At 42.7% G+C, this 20,512-nt stretch overlaps 1 protein-coding gene across 1 annotated transcript in view; it reads right to left on the bottom strand.

Moving 5' to 3' along the window:
* Positions 1-20,512, bottom strand: part of SND1 (staphylococcal nuclease and tudor domain containing 1) — a 419,761-nt gene that overhangs the window by 183,424 nt on the left and 215,825 nt on the right. The window contains exon 13 of the mRNA XM_082847033.1: positions 2,424-2,534. Within this exon, the coding sequence (XP_082703159.1) occupies positions 2,424-2,534 (111 nt within the window). The remainder of the gene's footprint in view (positions 1-2,423; positions 2,535-20,512) is intronic.

Genomic DNA, 20,512 nt, shown 5'->3' with positions numbered 1-20,512 from the left:
TGCTCTAGAGCCCGCAAGCCACAACTACTGAGTCCACATGCCACAACTACTGAAGCCCGCGCACCTAGAGTCCGTGCTCCGCAGCAAGAGAAGCCACTGCTTGCCGCAACTAGAGAAAGGCTGCGCGCAGCAACGAAAACCCAACGCAGCCATACATACATACATACATAATTTAAAAAAAAAAACCACAGGGAATATCTCATAGGGGGGCCAGAGTGCTTCAAACCGAAGGCGACCTAAAATAAAGCAGTGTCAGAGAAGAGGTGCTCTTGCGGTGAGGTCGACTATCATTTTCCCAAAAATGGGGGTGCATTCTGCACTGAAAATAGTCTTCAATTGCTATAATTGCTTCAATTGCCATTCCTATCTGGCAAGTGTTCTGGTCTTTCTTGTTGGGGCTGGCATCAGGCTTGTGGACAGCACCGCTCCCAAGGAGGACTCATTCGCAGGTCATGTGGGCCACTTCTCCTAAAGCTTTCTAAGATGTGTACTGCTCCATGGCAATGCCGCAATGACTCACTGGCCAGGGGAAGTGCTTAATTTCTCTCCGTTTACTCTACCTGCAGCAGTGCAATGACTCCGGAGCCAGTTTTTCCACCATCCGTCTGCAAGCAGTGGCTTGACACAATTATCTCTAGGCAGCTCACTGCTTTAACAGGCAAGTGTCTTGTTACATTCTATCAGCTCGAAATGAGTACCAGACTAAAAAGGCTGTTTTCTTTTTAAAACCTAAAAAATGTCACCTATCTCTGCCTCCTCGTTAAACATTGTAGCACAACAGCATAATAAGAGAGCCTGTTGTGGCCTCACTTTCCAGAGCAGCTAGGTAAATTATTTTCATGCTTACCTGCCTGTCAGAGTCAAATATTCACCAGTGGCAGAGTGAACCCAGGGCAGAAAATGGGACTCTAGGTCCCACTGTATTGCTAAGTGCTTTTGCTACACTGGGAATACATAACCGCTTCTCCAAGTTGCCACCAGATCAGACTGAGCATGCCCAGAATGAACCTCCCCACCCCCACCCCCCAAATCCCACCTAAAGAACAGTCTAATCATTGCCCATTTCCTAGAATAGCAAGATCATCAAATAGTAGTCAGAGATGTGAAGACACATTTCCCACTATGGGTTCTTTCAGCCCAGTTGGCTTAGTTCGCTGGGAGAGAAGAATAAGGAAGTGAGAGAGGATTGAAGAGAAACACCAGTTATGGACTATACATCATATTATTTTATACTAGACATGAATGAGCCTCAGGCAACCAAAGATACTGAACTTTGTGCTGAAGACTTAGGTCCCAGGCAGGTCCTACTGGGAAAAGCCCACAGGAAAGAATCCAAAAAGCCACAGCAACCTGTCAGACTGCTTTCTGTGTGACATTCTACAGATGCCCTATCCATCAGGATGTGACATGATGTTAGAGGTAAGTGTCATGTATTAGGGCAATGTTCTGGGCCAAAGAGCAAGAGAAGTGATCTCAATGACGAAGTCTAAAGTATAGACAGCATGTGCTCAAACTCATTCCTCTTCTAACTGTGGAGCATAAGCTGGCAATTACCAAACTTCTAGAACAAACTAAGTCCTAGGTCACAGAAAAACATCTGCGTGAGGCAAGCGCCTGCAATCACTTTGAAACAATGGATACATTTTGGTTGAGCCCAGCAGTCTGATAAGCTCTCCGAGTCAGAACAGCGATCATCACCGAGTTCCGGCTCTGTTTCCCGGGAAGGCTGGAGGAATCGCTTTGTTCCCAGCACCGCCCAGTGACACAAGGCCCCATGAGAAAGAGCCCTGAGGAACTCCTGGTAAGAAATACTGCTGAGCAGCACGCATGTCCTTGGGGCAACCAGCCATGGGGATGAAGGACAAAAGGAAAATGTCACAGGGCTTCTCACAAATGCTCTCCTGCCAGCTGTCAGAAGTGTGAAAAGCAAACTCATTTCCTAATAAATGTTTTCATTTCCTTTGTACATGACAAAAGGTCTAGAGGTGACAAATGGGAGGGGCCGGGGAGCAGAGGCCTCTGCAGGGAAGAACCCGAGGCAAACGTCCTGCACAGTAAGCAGGGCTCCACTGTTTGTCCCAGGGAAGGAGAGGATGGTGGGGATAAAAATATTCCACGTATAAGTTTCTCATCTGTCGTTCATTTTACGGCATCTACTAGAAGATCATATCTAATATATGCCTAAATTTTGCAGATTTAAAAATAGAGAGGCCCAAGAGTGTTTAACCAAGGTTAGATTGCGAGTTTGAAGTGAGGTCCCTTTTCTTTTGATGGGGAAAAGCTGGAATAATAAAAGAACACAAGCTTTCTCAGCATGTTGTTTTCTGTCGCATTCTGCTCAGGGATGGGCAGGACAGTGGGAAAGAAAAAAGTGGGGCCCTGGGACCCAAGGCGTTCACTTTAATTTAAATTATGCATCTCACCTGGCCTCGGCGGCGAGCAGTTCATCATAGTGAGAGGACCGCTGGTCGTCATCCTGCCGGTATCTGATCACCGTGGCCAGACCTTTGCTGACAAGGGCCTCAGCAATGTTTCTGCAACAGAAAAGATAGGTCAGTGAGCACTTGAGGTGCATGTGGGGCTCAGTCAACAGCAATAATAAGTTAGCACCTGGCGGTCTTAACGCATCCTGGCAGAGGGAGGGGGAAGCCAAGGATTTCAAGACCAATGAGTTGCTAAGCTAGAAATCCAAATAAAAACGAGGAATAACCAAGTCCCCTGGCTCAGCATTTTTCTGGTTAGTACAGTCAGATGCTATATCAATCCATACATAAAACCTGGCAGAAAATATCTGTAAAAAGCCCACATTACGCAGGGCTATTTACAGAATGTTATAAACAAGCCACTACCCTCAAGAAAAGTCTGCTCTAAAATATCAGGCACGCAGATTAAAAAAAACAAAGCACATAAAAGCATGACCTAAATTTCTCAAAATCTCCTTTCTAGCCTATATGGGAACTAGAAAATACCGTGTTCCAGTTTGGCAATGTTGGGAACACTGGTTTCATGTAACACTCAAAGTGCGTCTCTCCTCATCAGAACTTCCAACACGGGCTCTCCCCTCAACCCAAAGGGGGCTCGGAGGAGATGAGGCTAGGAAGGAATTGGGGGGGGAGGGAGAGGGGGAGGCACTGGGGTAGAATGAAAGATCTTTTAAAAAAATTGCATGAGTCAGGGAAACAAAGTAAAAAGTATAAGCCCTGTGATGACCAGCTTTGGAGCAATACTCCCAACAGTCCTTTTAGGACCACAGGATATTCAGATTAGGATCCTGCTTCAAAAAAATTTCTCCAACGTGCTGAATCTTTTCTTCACTAGCATAAGAAAGCGGGGCCACTGTGCGTGGCTTCCATCTACTCAGAAGAGGACACTGGAAATGGCGCTCAGACAACTAACGAAGCGTATCTGCATGGTTCCCCTCCCCCCCAACGTGGAAAGGGACCTTTGATGGACAGAAATGAAACTGCGAAAACAAATTTTCAAAAGTTACCTGTAGCCAAGTACTGCAAAGCAAGAGGCATAATATCACTGGGGGAGAGCGGCGGTTATGTCTTTCTTTGTGTCTGTCGTAATTACACCAAAGGCCCCACTCAGACCATCTGGTGAGCTGCCCTTTAGGGAGGAGGGACGGTAAGCAATAGGCTACTGTACCATATGCTACGATTTAGTGTCGCTGGGGAATGCAGTTAAATCTAGTGGTTCTTAGACTCTCAGACTTCGGGGATGCAGTGAGCCGGGCTAAGCAGTCTATAGGCATGTTTAAGCCACTTAAGGGTTCTCTTCATCAAAACCCAGGGATTTACTTTAAAAAAGGGGAGGGGGGATATGTGCGGGTAGACAAAGGAGGAAAAGATGCTGTGGCTGATTCTCTTCTCATTATGTGCCCCTCTGCTGCCTGCTTATCTACTGCCAGCACGATATTAATATCTCCAAACTGCCACGGAATTAGCACTTCTCAAAATCCACTCCCACAAAGAGGCTGCTTTGCTGGCCACCCTGTCTCCTGAGTCACCGCATAAGCGTGCTGGCAAACGTTGTCATTATCACAGAGCTGGGTTTGGCAGTGTGGAGAATGCCAGCAGCCCCAAATCAGCAGCTGTAGATGATGCTGTATGCGGAGAATTTAACTAAGGGTGTCACCAAAGGCCTGAAAGGGCAGGAGAGAGGCTCCGCCCACCAAGAGGCCAGAGAGAAGATGGGCACGAGCCCACCTGTGACAGGTTGAGACGGCTTAGTGATTGGAAATGCCAGAAGAACAAAGACACGTTTGGTACTAGTGCATTTGGAATAACGGTGCATTGACATTTTACAGTCAACACGTGGGGTCTGGAGGAGAAAGCTGGAATGACAGGGCAGAAGAGGGAGAATTCACACAAATAAGCTCCTATATGAAAAGCTAGAGGATACTAAGCAAACTAGCACAAATGTTTAATGATCCACCCTGGTTAATTCTGCTCCAATCAATTTACAGTATTGAACTGAGTGCCTATGTGGCCAGCAGAGAACCAAGGGCACAGCCCTTCCCTCTCCTGCAGGGTTCTTGCCCTCCGGATCCTGCCAGCAAATGTCTACAAACCAGTTAGGGCCTCAGATTCTAAAATCCACAACCTGCCCACCACCTTCCCTCCCTTCTCTCCAAAGCTTCAGTGTGAGCCATATTCCCTTAGCTTCTTTTCCCTAAATACAGACTTCTCCTGGAAGAATGGTTCGATGCTAGTAGTCAGCAGCATGGAGAGTAAAAACACAGGAAACAATGACAGACATCACTATGGGGCCCTTCCTATGAGCCAGGCATGTGAGAATCACACCACATGTATTTTCTTCTTGGTGTGTGCTCCCCTGTGACATCACAGCATATTACAATCAATTCATCATCTATCTTCCAATTTGAAATTACGAAGTCTGAGAGGGCAAGGGCTGTGTCTTTCTTGCTCTGTACCCAAGTATGAGAAAAACATCTGATCGTTTTGGAAATACAGCACTGGAACATTATTTCTTATCCTAAGCATTTATTAGCCAAGCTTGCCCAGCATAGAATTAAGGACAAAAGCTTTCTACATGCCTTCCCAGCTTTTGTTATTCTCCTCTCCATTATGTAACACTTGTATTTAAAGAGAATGGAAGGGGGCTTCCCTGGTGGCACAGTGGTTAAGGATCCTCCTGTCAATGCAGGGGACATGGATTCAAGCCCTGGTCCGGGAAGATCCCACATGCAGTGGAGCAACTGAGCCCATGTGCCACAACTACTGAGCCTACACTCTAAAGCCCGCAAGCCACAACTACTGAGGCCCACGTGCCACAACTACTTAAGGCCGCGCGCCTAGAGTCCGTGCTCCACAGCAAGAGAAGCCCCCGCTCGCCGCAACTAGAGAAAGTCCACGTGCAGCAACAAAGACCCAATGCAGCCAAAAATAAAATAGATAAATTTAAAAAAGAGAGGGAGAATGAAAGGGAGACAACTAAAATGGAATTAGCCTAGATACATGTACTTGACTCTCTCATTCATTTCTTTTGGCCACTAATGAAAGGTCAGGAGATCTCCCCCGGCCAAAGATGGCTCGGAACTCAACACCAGTGTATTGATTAGTTGCCCAGTAAGAAAAGAGAACATTAAATTATGTGCCATGACATTATGCTGCTTTAGACAAATTTATAAGTTCTGCTTTCTTGAGTGTATCGGTAATTCTACTCTAATTATACATGTCTGGTTTGAATGGATAATTCACAATCAGCATACAAAAAGGGACCGACCTAACAGCCTTGGAGTGGAGGTCTAACAGGAAATCATCTCTCTCTGTATCAGCTAGAAACACAAAGAGAATTAGTGCTGGGATTCAAATGCTTCTTCAAACTCAAGGAGAATTTTAGGTTATATGAGAAGTGAACCGTTTCCACTAGTCAAGGTCAGACGTTCCTGATAAAAACACAAGCAATGTGGGTCTTTGCAAGCTTTCTCAAAAGATCTCCATGTAGTTGACATCCTCCCCTCCCACTCATTTCCATAGCAAGCAGGTTGCAAAAAGCTCATACTTTCTCATAAGATACCTTTGAAACCATGGGGTACTATACTCTGCCAACCTGGAGAAAAGGTGTTCTGTGCCCATATATGAGAATAGGATTAAAGCAGATTTTAGTCACAGTAGGCTATAATGATCTGATCATACCTTTGCCTGCCTTCCCCATCCCTACGCCCCAAGCCCAAGATTGGAAGTAATAATCAATACATGGATAGATCAGATAACTGACTAAAATTACCTAGATTACTTAAAAGTGTGGGAGAGGAGGGGAGGGAGTAGTTTTAAAACAATCTTGCAGAAAAATTGCACATACAGTAACAAAGAACATGCCAACCTTTGATTCGTTTGAGAGTAAATGACCTGTTATACCACCATCCCCAAAACCTTTAGTGTGTATTTCCTACAAACCAGGACATTTTCCGACATAATCAGAAAATAATGACTTGAGCCAGGATATCAGTATGGACACAGTACTGCCATCTAACCCACAACCCTACTCAAATGTTGCCAACTGTTCCAATAGAGAACTTAGGGGAAACCAGATCTAGCTCAGAATCAGGTGTTGCGTTTTGTTGTCCTGTCTCCTCTGCCTGGAACGGTCTACCATGATTAGTCTACCACGACCCTGAAACTTTTCAAGAGTATAGGCCAGTAATTTTGGCCTGATGTCTCTATGATCAGAGGCAAGTTATGAATCTTCGGCAGGAATGTCACAGAAGTGATGCTGTGTTGTTCCCATGGCCTCCTTTGAAATGATGTGTAATTTACAGATAATGTTCATTTTGATCACTTGATTCGGGTAGTGTCTACCAGGCTTCTCCACTATAAAGTTACTTTCTTCCTTTTTATAATAGATACTGAAAAGAGACACTTGGAGCTATGTAATTTTCATCAAACTCCCAAGTTATTCATTTATTGATTTGTATAGGTATACTGCCATGAAATATTTTATTTAAAGGGTCATATAATCCACTACCATCATTTTTTATTCTGATGCTGAAATTTTTCCCAATTTGGCCAGTGAGAGCCAAGTCAAGCTGGCTCCTGTGTCCTGTCATTCTCTGAGCACTTCCTTGCTTTCGGGCACAATGCGTTCCAGGCTCATCTTCCACTGTTTTCTGCAGCTCTGAAATTAGCCATTTATCCAAGTAGTCCACATTTACATTTTTATCTCCATACATTTATTTCTATATCTATAACTATTGAAAACCATGTGTGGCAGTCATGAAAATGTGCCTCTCGGATCTCTGACTGCAGGAAGCATAATTGACTGAAAGCCCAGCTGCTATGCTCTGAAACCTATTACTCTCTTTCTGCCAAGGCTATGCTTCCCACCAGCTGCTTCTAGCCAATGACTGGGTGCAGTGGAAATACTAAGGCAGGCTTATTGCTGAGAGACCCGGGACTCCTCTGACAGGCAGCTTTGGCTTTGAGGACTCCTATCACCTTTGCTGAAACTCTTACAACTGCCCACAGCCCCAGCTTAGGTTTTTCTAATTCAACCTTCCATCCCTCCCTTTTCCACAGAGGTTAGGCATTCACAGCCTCCTCCAGCTCCCTTCCCATTTTCCCTCAATTTTCCCCAATTAACCTCTTGTCCGTTTAATCCTGTCTTGGCATCAGCTTTTTGGAGAACCTGAGCTCACCATGAGCTCACAAAGGTACTAAAACCCCATTCCAACACTATAGGGCTCGTGTAGTTTTCTTCCTTTCCATATTTATACATCCCTTTTGACAGTGGGAAGCCTGCCTTCCATTATCCTTAATTATTTTCCTTACATGAATAATCTTCTCTACATACACACATACAGTGTCTCACACATTCTTTGACTTCCACAGTTCGGTCCTAACAGTAGAGCTAATTTAAAGGGTATACGCTACTTATCAAGAGAACCTGGGGTAAATGGATAAGAATATTTCAAGAGTGGACATAAGGCATAACACCGGAACACACACAGGCGTGTGCGTGCACACACACACATACACTTCATTCTCCATCTGAGTAAGGATAACAGATAACTCTCAGTGGCTTTGGCTCATAGATCCCTAGCTATTTGAACTAAACATTTTCCACTTAAACACCATCAACATTTTGCCGGTCACTGAAGTAGATGGCCACGGAGATTACAAAGCAGAGTATTTCCTTAAGGCAAACAAACACGTGGACACATATCCAGAATAAAGTAAGCCCATAAAGAAATGCCTTTACAATATATTTGAGTCAAGGCTAAAGGAAATGGTTGGAAGATAGTTGACAGCTCAATTATAACGGTCACATCACCTCTAGCAGAGGTACCTATCTCACGTGTGCGCATACATGCACACACATACACGCATTCCTCAAGACTTCTCTACAATAACTTCAAGGCCCCGTGGGTCAAATTTCATAAGCTGAGCACAGAATGTACCCCATGGCTATTCACTGTGCGAACATGATCCAACAAGACATCAGGCATGTAGCCAGGGCCTGTCACCCATGACCCTCAAAGATTCCAGTATCTTATGCTGGGAAACTGCCTCTGCTTTGTTTCCACATTGGCTGGACCTTCAAGACAAGGACAGGCTTCCTCAAAAGTGCTGAGATGGAGAGCTCTGGCTGACAGGGTTCCCATATTAATTTCTAACATATCAGATGGCTCATCTCATGTCTCGGCTATATAGGAATGTGCTTCTGTGGGGCTGAACCACAGGGAACCTATGGGGGGCTGATGTCTTTCTTTGCAAATAAGTTAGAGACAAGGAAGGAGGGAGAGACCACCACAAGATTCGGTAATGAGGCAGAAAGCGAGGAGGACTGGACAGCTATCTTCTTCAGAATATTAGGGCCACCTTTACTCATATACACAGAAAACATGGGCTCTCAGTCTAAGAGGGCAAAGAAGTGGGGAAAATGATTAATGGCTACCAGGCCCCAAGGCCAGGTCCCGCTCCGATCTTCTCTACAAGTTCACACACAGACCTCTAATACCCACACCAGGCAAGAACCTGGCAATTTCAAGCTTGATATAGACTTGGCTTTTATAGGCTGACAAAATAAGACTGTAAAGGGTGAGAGCAGAATTCTAGATGAGAGAGATCTACGACAATGGGCAGTGAACAAGTATCTTTACTGACTACTGTTTTTTCCCCAGGCCTCAAACTAGGAAAAAGCCCAGCAGAGCAACAGGGAGCTGCCACAAGCTAGTATGACAGCGTCTCCAAGGGTCGCACTTTGCCTCTCCCACCCAGTGTCTTCTATCCTCCAATCTTAGATTGAATTCCCAAGAATCTGGAACAATGAGTTTCCCTATTTTTTTTTTCTTAAAATACATCCAGGAGGCACTTCCCACATAACCAAGCAGCATATGTAGACAGGAGATTCTGTTTTAGAAGCATCAATAATTAGAAACATCTGAGGTGGCACGACATGCTTTACAGACTTCCCAAATCTCTCTCCCACCATCTTCCCTATTTTTTCACTCACCCCTTGAACTAATGTTAATTCTAAAAATAACCAAAATAGATTTTTTTGGATCTTTTTACTCTTAATGGCTCCATATTCTGTTTAACAAGTCCTATTACCAGGACAGTCACCAGAGGATCCGAACGGTGGCTAGAGACATTCCTGGAACTCATAACACAGATCAAAAACAACAAAGAAGATTCAAAAGCCTCCATGTCCCTACCCAGGCTTTAGAAACTACAGTGAAATGAGGGAGAAAAAGCAGTGATTAAGAGCCTTAGGGCAGGGCTTCCCTGGTGGCGCAGTGGTTGAGAATCTGCCTGCCAATGCAGGGGACACGGGTTCGAGCCCTGGTCTGGGAAGATCCCACATGCCGCGGAGCAACTAGGCCCGTGAGCCACAACTACTGAGCCTGCGCGTCTGGAGCTTGTGCTCCACAACAAGAGAGGCCGCGATAGTGAGAGGCCCGCGCACCGCGATGAAGAGTGGCCCCCGCTTGCCACAACTAGAGAAAGCCCTCGCACAGAAACGAAGACCCAACACAGCCAAAAATAAATAAATAAAATAAAAATAGATCTCCTTAAAGTGGAAAGAATCACCCTATGAATAATGTTATCGTGAATATCATGCTAACAATTGAATAATTATTCCAATAAAATATTTTTTTTAAAAAAAAAAAGAGTCTTAGGGCAGAGGACATACTCACTCCAGACACAGAGCCAAAGGTGACTGCTTTTGTCAACCCACCAACCCAGCTGTGGTTATATGGAACATGAAACACGACATGACCCACAAAGAAGCATGACCCCAGAAAGCCGGACTCAAGAACAGGCAAGTATGGAATGGACTGACCTGAACAGCCTTAGAAGCTAATCAAGCAAAAAGGCACCCTTTCAAACAAAACGCTCTCCAATAAACAGCTCATATTTAATGAGCATTCAGAATATATAGGTTCTAAACACAACTGTTCTACCAATGAGAGCATTCTCTAGAGACTGGATTTGAGATTATGAAAATCAAGAACTCTTCAGAACAAGGACTCTGTCTTTATACTTTCATAAATCCTACTCATTCTCCCTCATGGGGAGGGGATGGAAAGAAACCAATGCAGACTGATATGGACTAAGTCCAGCTGGAAGAATCCAAAAGGATGCAAGGTTAAAATGAAACCAAAGGAGACCCATAAACAAGACTTGCAGGGAAAGAAAGGAGGAACGAGGGAGGGGAGAGGGGAGAGAAAGGGGAAAGAAAAAAAAAATCATTCCACAAAAAAATTACTGCTTTGTAGTAAGAGAAATCCTTGAATCCCCAACACAAACATCCATCCAAGCCTCAGTATTAATAGTAGGCTTACCCCTGAGCGTAGACAAAAGCCCCACCAGCTTCAGAGGCCACAACCCACTAAACACCAAGAGCACTCTTCAGTTTGGGAAGAAAAGAAATAAAAGCAAAGATATCTAGGGAGCAGGGTGTAAAAAACTGGGTGATGAAGAGATGTGACTTCTCACTCGACCTGTCAAGAACAGCTATTTCTCTGCTCCACGATGTGTCTCAGCCCAATCACCCCCATTACCCTATCCCCACTCAAGCCCTACACGAGAGCACACCTACCCTGATTCTCCCGAAAAAACTGACAGAAAATAAGACAGAAATATACTTGGAAGCAGTAGAATTGAACACCTAATTCATTCCCTAATTCTGTCTGGGGAAGAGAATAGTTGAAAATATGGGTCAAAACAATTTTAAAAAGGAAGGGGAAGAAGCATAACACCAAATAGTTATGCTTGCTAAGTACTAAATTTTATTCTGCCCCCAGGATTTCTGCAGTACTGTAATCTTATTGCCACCTCTTATATGACAACTCCATTTATTTGGCAATATCCTGGTTATGGCTTTATAAGACAAGGAAAACGTGGTATTATACTCTATTATGCCAGCTCCTCTCTGAGTATCGCCGTACTTCCAAGTCAGCAAAATATCAGAGGAGGTTAGGCCAGTGATGAACCTTGGTTGAGGTATGAGGGGCATATTAAATGTAAGCAACAATAAAACAATGCCACTTCAAATATTCACCCTAATCTCCAACTCTCAAAATAAGGCAAGAAAAAAATGTCTGTTTCATAGACAGAAACTTCATGGACTAACTTGAATCTCCCTCTACTACAGGACAGAACATGGGATATACACCCAAAGTGACACTCCCTCTATTGGACAACCATCTTTGTTTCCCAGGAGACAACTAGATCCCTCAAAAACAATTAAGATAATTAAATACTGTATTTAGCTTGAAGTAGGCTGTCTAACAAATATGCACTTCCAATCCAAACTGATCCACTCATTGCTAAATATGCCATGCATTTACATTTCAAACTATTTGCAGGACATGTGAATTTGCATGACTCATCACCAAGTAAAACTCAGCATTTCAAAAATAAAGCTCACTTCCCCAGATTAAGCTTTTCTGAAATCCACCAAATCAGCTCATTCTCCTAACATCTCTAATTGTGGGACCATCATATTCCCAGTCACCTAGGCCTGACATCTCTGCTCACTCCCAGATAAAACTGGTTGTCCAAACTTTGAATTCAAGTCACCAATGCTTCTCCCACGACTGTTTTGTAATGTTCTTTCTAACTCAGCTGCGGCCCCCACTACTTCTCACCTGGACTGCAGCCTCCCCCGACCTGGCCTCCTAGCAAAGCTGACCAATCCTGAGCACTGTGAGTTGAATCCTCTTAATCGTCATTCTCCACATTCTCGTCATTGTCTACCACAATCACAGAAACCTTGTTTGAAATTTTCCGATAATGATTCCAGATTTAATGAACATCTACTGGGTGTCTACTATAGGACAGGCTTTTTAACACACATTAACCCAATCCTTCTGTAGTAATACAGAGTTAGTATGCATATATTTCTTAAAAAAAAAAAGAAAAAAAGTAACCAGTTCTAGGCTTGCTACAAGTAATCCTGTTAGTAAGTGGTAGAGTCTCAATTAGAAGCCAGATTTTTAAAAATTTCAAATCCAAGGTTAAAAAACCTTAATTTAGAATCAATCTGTTATATCACATAATGCTGACACTGTTAGGGAACCGTTGACCAAAACTGCCTGCCTTGGCCAGGCCCAATGATAACCACTTGCCTGAACTGTCTCGTAACAGGAGATCCCGATGAAGGATGCAGTGCTATCATGGAAAACTAACCAGGAGGGGTAGAAAGGAGGAGGCAGGAGAGGATATGTCCTGCTAACCTCCCAGAAACCCTCATGCTGGAATCCATCTTGGCTGAAAGATGTGCGCGCTACCAGGGAGGACCCTGAGTCAGACCAAATATGGGCAAAGCAAGATGATTGGCCAGAGACAACCCCGAAATTAACCCCTATACCATAAACCCTGAGACTGCAAGCCATGTGGCAGAGCAGTCCCCCCGGGTTCCCTTACCCTGCAGCTCTGTACCCAGGCGCCCCTTCCCAACAACGTCTTTTGCTTTGTTGGCAAAAATAAATAAATAAATAAAATTTCAAATCCAGTTCTCTTTTGACTACAGTGCCATAAACTACAGGTAACAGACTATTAAAGAGGCATTCTACTAGGGAGCGCTCATATACTTCTCTAACCTTATTCTGTTAAATGCCTTTCAACCTCCTGCTTTAGTCTAACCAGTCAAGCATGGCAGTCACCCATCTCAATTCCTCTGGCTGGGCCATTTGTTTGGCACTTATCTTTTACTGCTGCAGATTATTATCTTCCTTTGTGTACGTATCTTGTCTTCCTAGCCAGATCGTATTCCCTATTGGTCCAAAAAGAGCCACACACTTAGTGGGCACTCAATAAGTATTTATTGGCTAGCTGATTGATTGCACTCTCAGAGATCCCAGGAGGTTCTGTGGGTGGTTGGATGCAAACAAAGTAATAACTGACTGAATCATAGAATCTGAGCAAAAAGAGTCCGGAGAGATACACTAATCCAAAACCCTCCATATATAGATGAAGACAGACCCAGAGAGAAGCCCTGAAAATTGTTAAATGAGTTGTCTAAAGAAACACAGACTGACACCATCACAATGGGCATCTGATAGCCTTCTGATTCTCAGCGTATTTCCCTTTATTATGCTGCTGTCCTTTTAAAATTCTATAAAATAGCAATAAATATATTGTGCACATGAATTATTCAAGACACTCTTAATACATTAAAAATTTATCAACACATTAAAAATAAACCCTCCACATCATATAATAAATTTCATCACTCTAATACTCATAATCCCAGCCACAATATACATTAAACATTTAATTATAATAATCTGCTTGCCTTCTGGGGATTCAGAGGACGTTTTTTCCTTCTCTATGTTCCAACACAAGGTATAAATGCTGATTGTAGGCAGAAGCATGTTTTCTTCATCCCTTTTCTCTGCTCCTCTTTCTTCTGAGAAACTAACATTTTACAGAACAGCAGTGTGAGGTGAACACCTCCCTCAACTTCTCTCCCTCAGTAATGGCGGAGTAATGAACTGACAGTCTGTAGAGTCCCCTACCATCACCCTGACTCCTGAATCAAGTCACTGACCTATGAGAGCTCCTGCTACGCAAGCTCACCATTGTCATTCCGTACTTCTGTGCGTAATATGGTCTTTACATATGTGTCTGAAAGCCAAATTAGTCACATGTTAAAACACTGGCTGTAAGAGGCAATTACCTTCCCCCTTTCCAAGTGAAGAATAACAGCTGGTTTAGGAATATCTATGAACATATTAAAGTGTGGAATATGTGAAAGGTAAATTTCTAAAAGTCAAGAAAATATGTATCTGTTTTTACAAAGATACTACTATATTCACATACAGGGATTAGAGGTGATTATAACCAACCTTCTAAAAAAAGACATTCACAGTGTGGCAGAGTTAATTCTACAAAGGAGAGCCTAATTATCACATCTAATATCAACACTTTAATAGGGAAAAAATCCTTATCTAAGTTATAAAGAATGAGTGAAGAGACCGAATAACACAATAACAGATGAATATGGTAAAACAGAAATGTTAAGAATAAATGTTTATCCAGTTCTCCTTCATCCAACAAAAGACAGAAGTTACACACAGCATTTATATTTATTCTTCAATAGTGAAAGCCATTTAATGTTTCCCACACTTCCTCTCTCCACAGAGAGCAATTATGAGCTTGTTTCATAAAGAACTCATGGCACAGAGCCGTGATTCAGGGCAGAGGATCTGGGTTCTTACTCCAGTGCTCTGGCCATTTAAACTCTTGCTAAGGAGCTACGCCTGCACCAGTTTCCGTATCTATAAAATGAGCGCGTAGATCTAAACATTCTACAAAATACGTTCCAGCTTTGATACATTCTAATGTAATTTTTAAAGGGAGCTAGGATTTACTGATCAATAGTCTTACATATCTTTATATAGCACTAGCTTATAATATTCAAGGCCAACTAGATTACATAACACTTCAGTAACTATTAAACAGATCTTAGGGTTTATACACATTTCTGGTTGTGGTTGGTGGAGCACTGTGGCCACGGGTACAATTTCTTCCAGTCCTTCCACTGGGGGCTGTGAGTGCCCTCTCCTCTCTGCACCCACTATGGTGGTAAATGCTGGGATTCCAGGCTGCTGGGCAAACTTAAGAGGATTCTTCAACTCTTTAATGCCCACCATGTCTTTAAGATTTAATGTATTACCCAAATGCTATGGAATATAAAAAAGAGGAGGGAATGATGAACAAATAAGAAATATACAGTATATTTTCTACCAGTGAAACTAAAGTCCAGCGGGTTCTTTACTGTCTAGTACCTTCTACTTCGGCTAAGAACTTTTATCAACAGCAAGAAACCGACAGACCTCATTAGTAGAAATGTGTTCAAAGAACTGATTCTAGAATCGACACTTAACAGCAATTTATCATGTTTCTTGTATCTCTGAGGCTCACTAGGTTATGGAGAGCTGGAATCCTACTTCTGCATCTTATCACTGAAAATAGGGAAAAATCAGAGAATCATCTTGACATTTACATGGTTCGCCAAGTACTACTTTGGCCTATCAAGTTTATACCTGAGAAATGTAAGTAGCAGCAATATGTCAATAAAACAATTATGAGATGTTTGAGTAGTCTTTCTGAGCTTAACAACATACAAAAGACTATAGATTACTGAAGAGTAAGTATTAACAAGAAAAGTGGACCTCATTATGATAGGGAAAAAAATCACAAAGACTTCATTCGTTATGATCATGGAGTTCAGAGCTGAAAAGATCTTAGTGTTTTACTCCAATTCCCTCATCTTACAGGTGGCTAATCTGAGACCCAGAGACATAAAATATCATTTAGTGACTGAACTGAACTAGAACTCAGGTCTCAAGTCATAAAACAGGCTCCCTTCCACCAAGTCAGCCCACCTCCAGTTTCCATATACAGAATGGAAAAGCTACTGATACATGCAGCAACTCAGAGGGACCTCAAAATTACAGACGGAAAACAGCTTAGTGTTTGTCACTGATGGTGGGAGGGGAAAGGCTTAGGAGGGGGTAGCACAAAAGAGGTCTTTGCGATGGCTGAAGAGCTGTCAGTCTTGATTGTGGTGGTGGTTATATGGATCTACACACATGATAAAATGGCACAGACCTATACACACACACTGTTCCAATGTCAAATTTCCTGGCTTTGATATTGTTCTATAATTGTGTAAGACATAACCACTGGCGCGTGGGGGAGGGTAAAAGGTACATGGGATGGACCCTTGTTTGAATCTATAATCACTTCAAAACCAAGTTTTAAAAAGTTTAAAAAAAAGGTCAATAAGAGAGGAAGGCACCAAAGATTGGAAACTCCATTCTCAACTAGAATAATAATTCTCAGCCAGAATAATCCCTTTAAGATTAAAGTCCACAGATCTCACCATCACTCCTCTGCTCAAAACTCTTCAGTGTCTCCTGTCTCATTCAAAGTCAAAGCCAAATACTTGCAATGGCCCACAAGAACCTATATGGTCTGCTTCCATGCCCCCACCCCGTCCTCCCACCTTCCTGGATTATCTACTGGGAATTAAAAGGCAAGATATTTGTGACCTAGTATTTGAGGTGCTGTGAACCTTGTAATTAAGCAAGCACAGGGTCCTGAGGAAGGACATACACAAATGCTGAACTGGGGTCTCGGTTTGGCTGGGTCCCAAAGGTAAAGTTTCACTAAGAAGTCAAGAGCTAAAGGGTGAGCGGGAGCTGGCTAGGAACATCTATGTTCCAGGCTCACAGAGCAAACTTACTTCAAGAATGGTGTGTTTTTGTTTTTATTTATTATTTATTTTTATCATTATTATTATTTAACAGAAATGGATGAGAGCCAGGGAATATTAAGCATAAACATGGAGAGGTAAGCAAGGGTCAGCTCATGGGTTTGTGTTAATCCTAAAGGCTGTGGGATGATTAATAAAGACTTTAAGCAGGAGAACAATCAGACTCGTTTCAGAAAGCAAATTGCAACAGTAGTGTGCAAAATGGATCAGAAGAGATCAGACTAGAAACAGTAAGGCCAGTAGGAAGATGGACAGCATAAACCAGGCAGTGAGGAGAAAAAGGCTGAAATGAACCTGAGATCTACCTGTAGGTAATCAGGAGTGGAGAGACGGGTGATAAAGACGACATTTTGATTTGTGGAATAAAAGGCTAAGTAAAAGTTGGCACCATCAATCAAGATGTGATCATTTGAGTAAAGAAACAGCTTTTCAAGGGGAGACCATGAGCTCCGTTTCAGCCATACTGAGCTTCAGTAACTAAGTGGAGATGTTCATCCAGTCAAAAGCTGGATATATTGGTGGAGAGTCTGGTAGGAAGAACTGGGCTGGAGACACAGATTTCAGGTAAATCAGCAGCATCTACCTGCAAACTGAAGCCAGGGGATGCATGAGACCACTTGGGAGGGTGAGCAGAGGGAAGAAGAGGGTCAAGGATAGAAGCTTAGGAAGCACAAATATTTAAGGAGCACTCAAAGTAGACGGAGGACAAGTATTCAGAGTTGTAGAAGGAAATTCAGTCAAGTATGGTGTACTGAAAAGGAGAAAAAGAAGTCCAAAAAAGATTGTGATGTTTTAAATACCGCAGAGAGATCAAATAAAAGGATTGAATAGTGTCCCTGAGGGAGGCACTGGTCTAGGTAGGCTCAGTTTCAATGATGTGGAGTAGCCAAAGCCAGATGGTGAAGAATGCAGAGCAAATGGACACAGAATTAAAACTGCTTTTAACTCTTAATTAACTTGGCCAGGAAGAGAAGACAAGAATAGGAAAAGCAGACATGGTAAGGGAAGACTAAAGGGAAAATTTTAAAAATTGTTTTTAAAAGGGGGGTGGGGAGAGCTGATGGCACAAAATCCTCAGGAGGCCAAAAGCAACAGAATTCAGGGCGCGTAGGTAGAAAAATTAGTTCGGAAAGAAAGAGGGTGAAATCTTCCAGAGATGGGAAAGGAGGAGGTAAGAAAGCAAGCAGGAGGAAGACAAGTTTGGGGCTGAGAGACTATTAAAGGCATTTTCCTGATAAGCCCGTATTTTATCCAGAAAATAGGAGATGAGATTGTCTGCTGACAGTGAGGGGCAAGAGAACGGGGTAGGGGGCTTAACTGAAGATGGTTGTGAAAATCTAAAATAGCTGTTCATAGTGAAATAACAGCATGAAGACAGAACTTATGCAAAATTAATCCAGCTGCATTATGCAGGAAGAAATGGAGAGCAGAAAACCTGCAGTTAGAAAAGGCATCTTTTTTCTTTTTAACATCTTTATTGGAGTATAATTGCTTTACAGTGGTGTGTTAGTTTCTGCTTTATAACAAAGTGAATCAGCTATACGTACACATATATCCCCTCCCACCCTCCCTACCCCACCCCTCTAGGTGGTCACAAAGCACCGAGCTGATCTCCCTGTGCTATGCGGCTGCTTCCCACTAGCTATCTATTTTCCATTTGGTAGTATATATAAGTCCATGCCGCTCTCTCACTTCGTCCCCTAGAAGGCTAATGAGTTAATATAGATCCAAGTTGTTGATTGCACGGAGCAGAGCAATAGCAACAAGAGACATAGGAAAGGACTGATGAGGGAATTCTTTAACAATAAACAACTAAATCATCACCTAATCACTGAACTGCTTTCTCTCAAGACCCCAAGGGTCACCAAGGCAGGATCAAACATCCTTAATTTCAGCTCCTGGTGGGAACTAAAGCTATGGATGGCTGGTCCCTGGCTGGTTCCTGACTATTAGACTTCCCAGTCCAAAATGGTTGTACTCCTTCTTGAACAAAAACCAACTTACTGACCCATTAAACCTGAATGACCATGCCTGTTTAAAGCACATCTGGAACTACGTCCTGTATGAGCGATGATCAACTCTGATTTCAAGCTACACAGTTTGAAAGCCAGTTTTAAAAATCAGCATTATTAGGACATACAAATGGAAATGAGAAGCAGGTATGTGGTAAGTTGGGAGTAGGAATAAGCAATGAGAAATAAAAAGTTGATAATCATCAGCATAGAGAGGACAGGTGAAGCTATGAATTAACAAAATACTGAAGAGAAATCATTTACAGACAAAAAATAGCAGGATCAAGATGACTCTTAGGCAATATGAAGCCAAAGGGCTTAATTAAACCTTTTTTGTTTTAAGTATTATATCAAGGCAAGGTGTGGCACTTAGAGCGCTTGGCAGCTCATCTCCGAAGTTCAATTCTAAAGACTGATGAACAATGTTTCTGCTATCTGTATGGCATCTTTTCTCTGAAGAAGTATACGACATAGGTAAATGTGTCTGAAAGCATTACTAAACTGCTTCCAATACTGATCTTCCCAAATTAACCACATGGAAAGAAACCACCTCAAATTCTTTATGTTATGGAAAGAAGCAAAGAGGTATGGCCAAGAATATGTAAACTGTAGAGAATTCAGGAAAACGGCACAGGTGCAGATGTGCTCAGAGGGACACACCAATGCAATCACCAGTAGTGTTTCTCTCTCAATGAAATCCCTGCCTGACTGCTGATCTGGGTGCGAGCTAATTTCCCCCAGGGTGAAAACTGCTGTTGAGAGGCAGAACTCTCTACCATCTGTTACTGAGAATTAGCATAATGACAGATTATCTAATCCCTTACATTTAACAGTTACAAGGGGTGCTCTTACAACGCCAGTTTGGTCACATCCTCATTCACGTGGCCTATCCCCACCCCATAAAAATTGGTCCTCCCAGCCTGCTGGTGATGAATCTGGTCTGGATTTTACCCCCAATCTTGCCTAAGAGTCCAGGTGCTTTGCCATGAGAAGCTGTGCTAACCCATTTTATTCAGGAATGGGAATGCAGCTGTTATTCCAGATGCATCTGAAAAGAAAGAGAAACTGTCTCCAGGAGACCAGCAAAACTCCTCACGCCAGGCAGTGCCTTGCTTCATGACGAGACCAGGTTGAAAATTTCAACGGAGACAAGTCAAAGGTTAAGTCAGTGCTGATCTGGTGGATGTGACAGAAAGGAGAAAGACATAAGAAATCAAGAAATTAAGTGGAAATCAAGAAAGTAAAAGACGGCTGTTTTCCCGGTTCAAGTGTGCCAGATAGCGAGACTTAGGTAGCATTTAAAGAATGAGAATCGGACATCTGGAAAAACAAGGACACGCTTATAGGATCAAATAACCAGGAGCAGATGGATGGCTGCTTGGGGTACCCAATGCAGGAAGAGAACTGTCCTGTCACCAGTGACCGGCAAGGCAACAGTTCAATTAGAAAGAAGTGAAAACACAAGAGACTGTATTGAAAACAGTTTTCAAATACAGCCATTTCCACATAATCTGAGTCTTGGTAAGGGTCAAGAGAAAACATTACAAGAAAATGTACTTGCATTTAATGTGATACCAGGTGTGCTTTTTTTTTTTTTTTGGCGGGGGTGGACGGGTGTTTCTTCATCATAACTTTTTGGATATAAGTGAAATCAAATATTTATTTATAACATTTATTAATCTAGAGTATTGTTTTGATTAAAACCCTACCCACTCTTTTTCTCCAACTATGCTCTGCATGAG

This window comes from Leucopleurus acutus (genome assembly GCF_964270905.1).
Source record: "Leucopleurus acutus genome assembly, chromosome: 9".
NCBI lineage: Eukaryota > Metazoa > Chordata > Mammalia > Artiodactyla > Delphinidae > Leucopleurus > Leucopleurus acutus.
The sequence above is the reverse complement of the archived record's forward strand: the minus strand, read 5'-3'. Positions and strand labels throughout refer to the sequence as shown.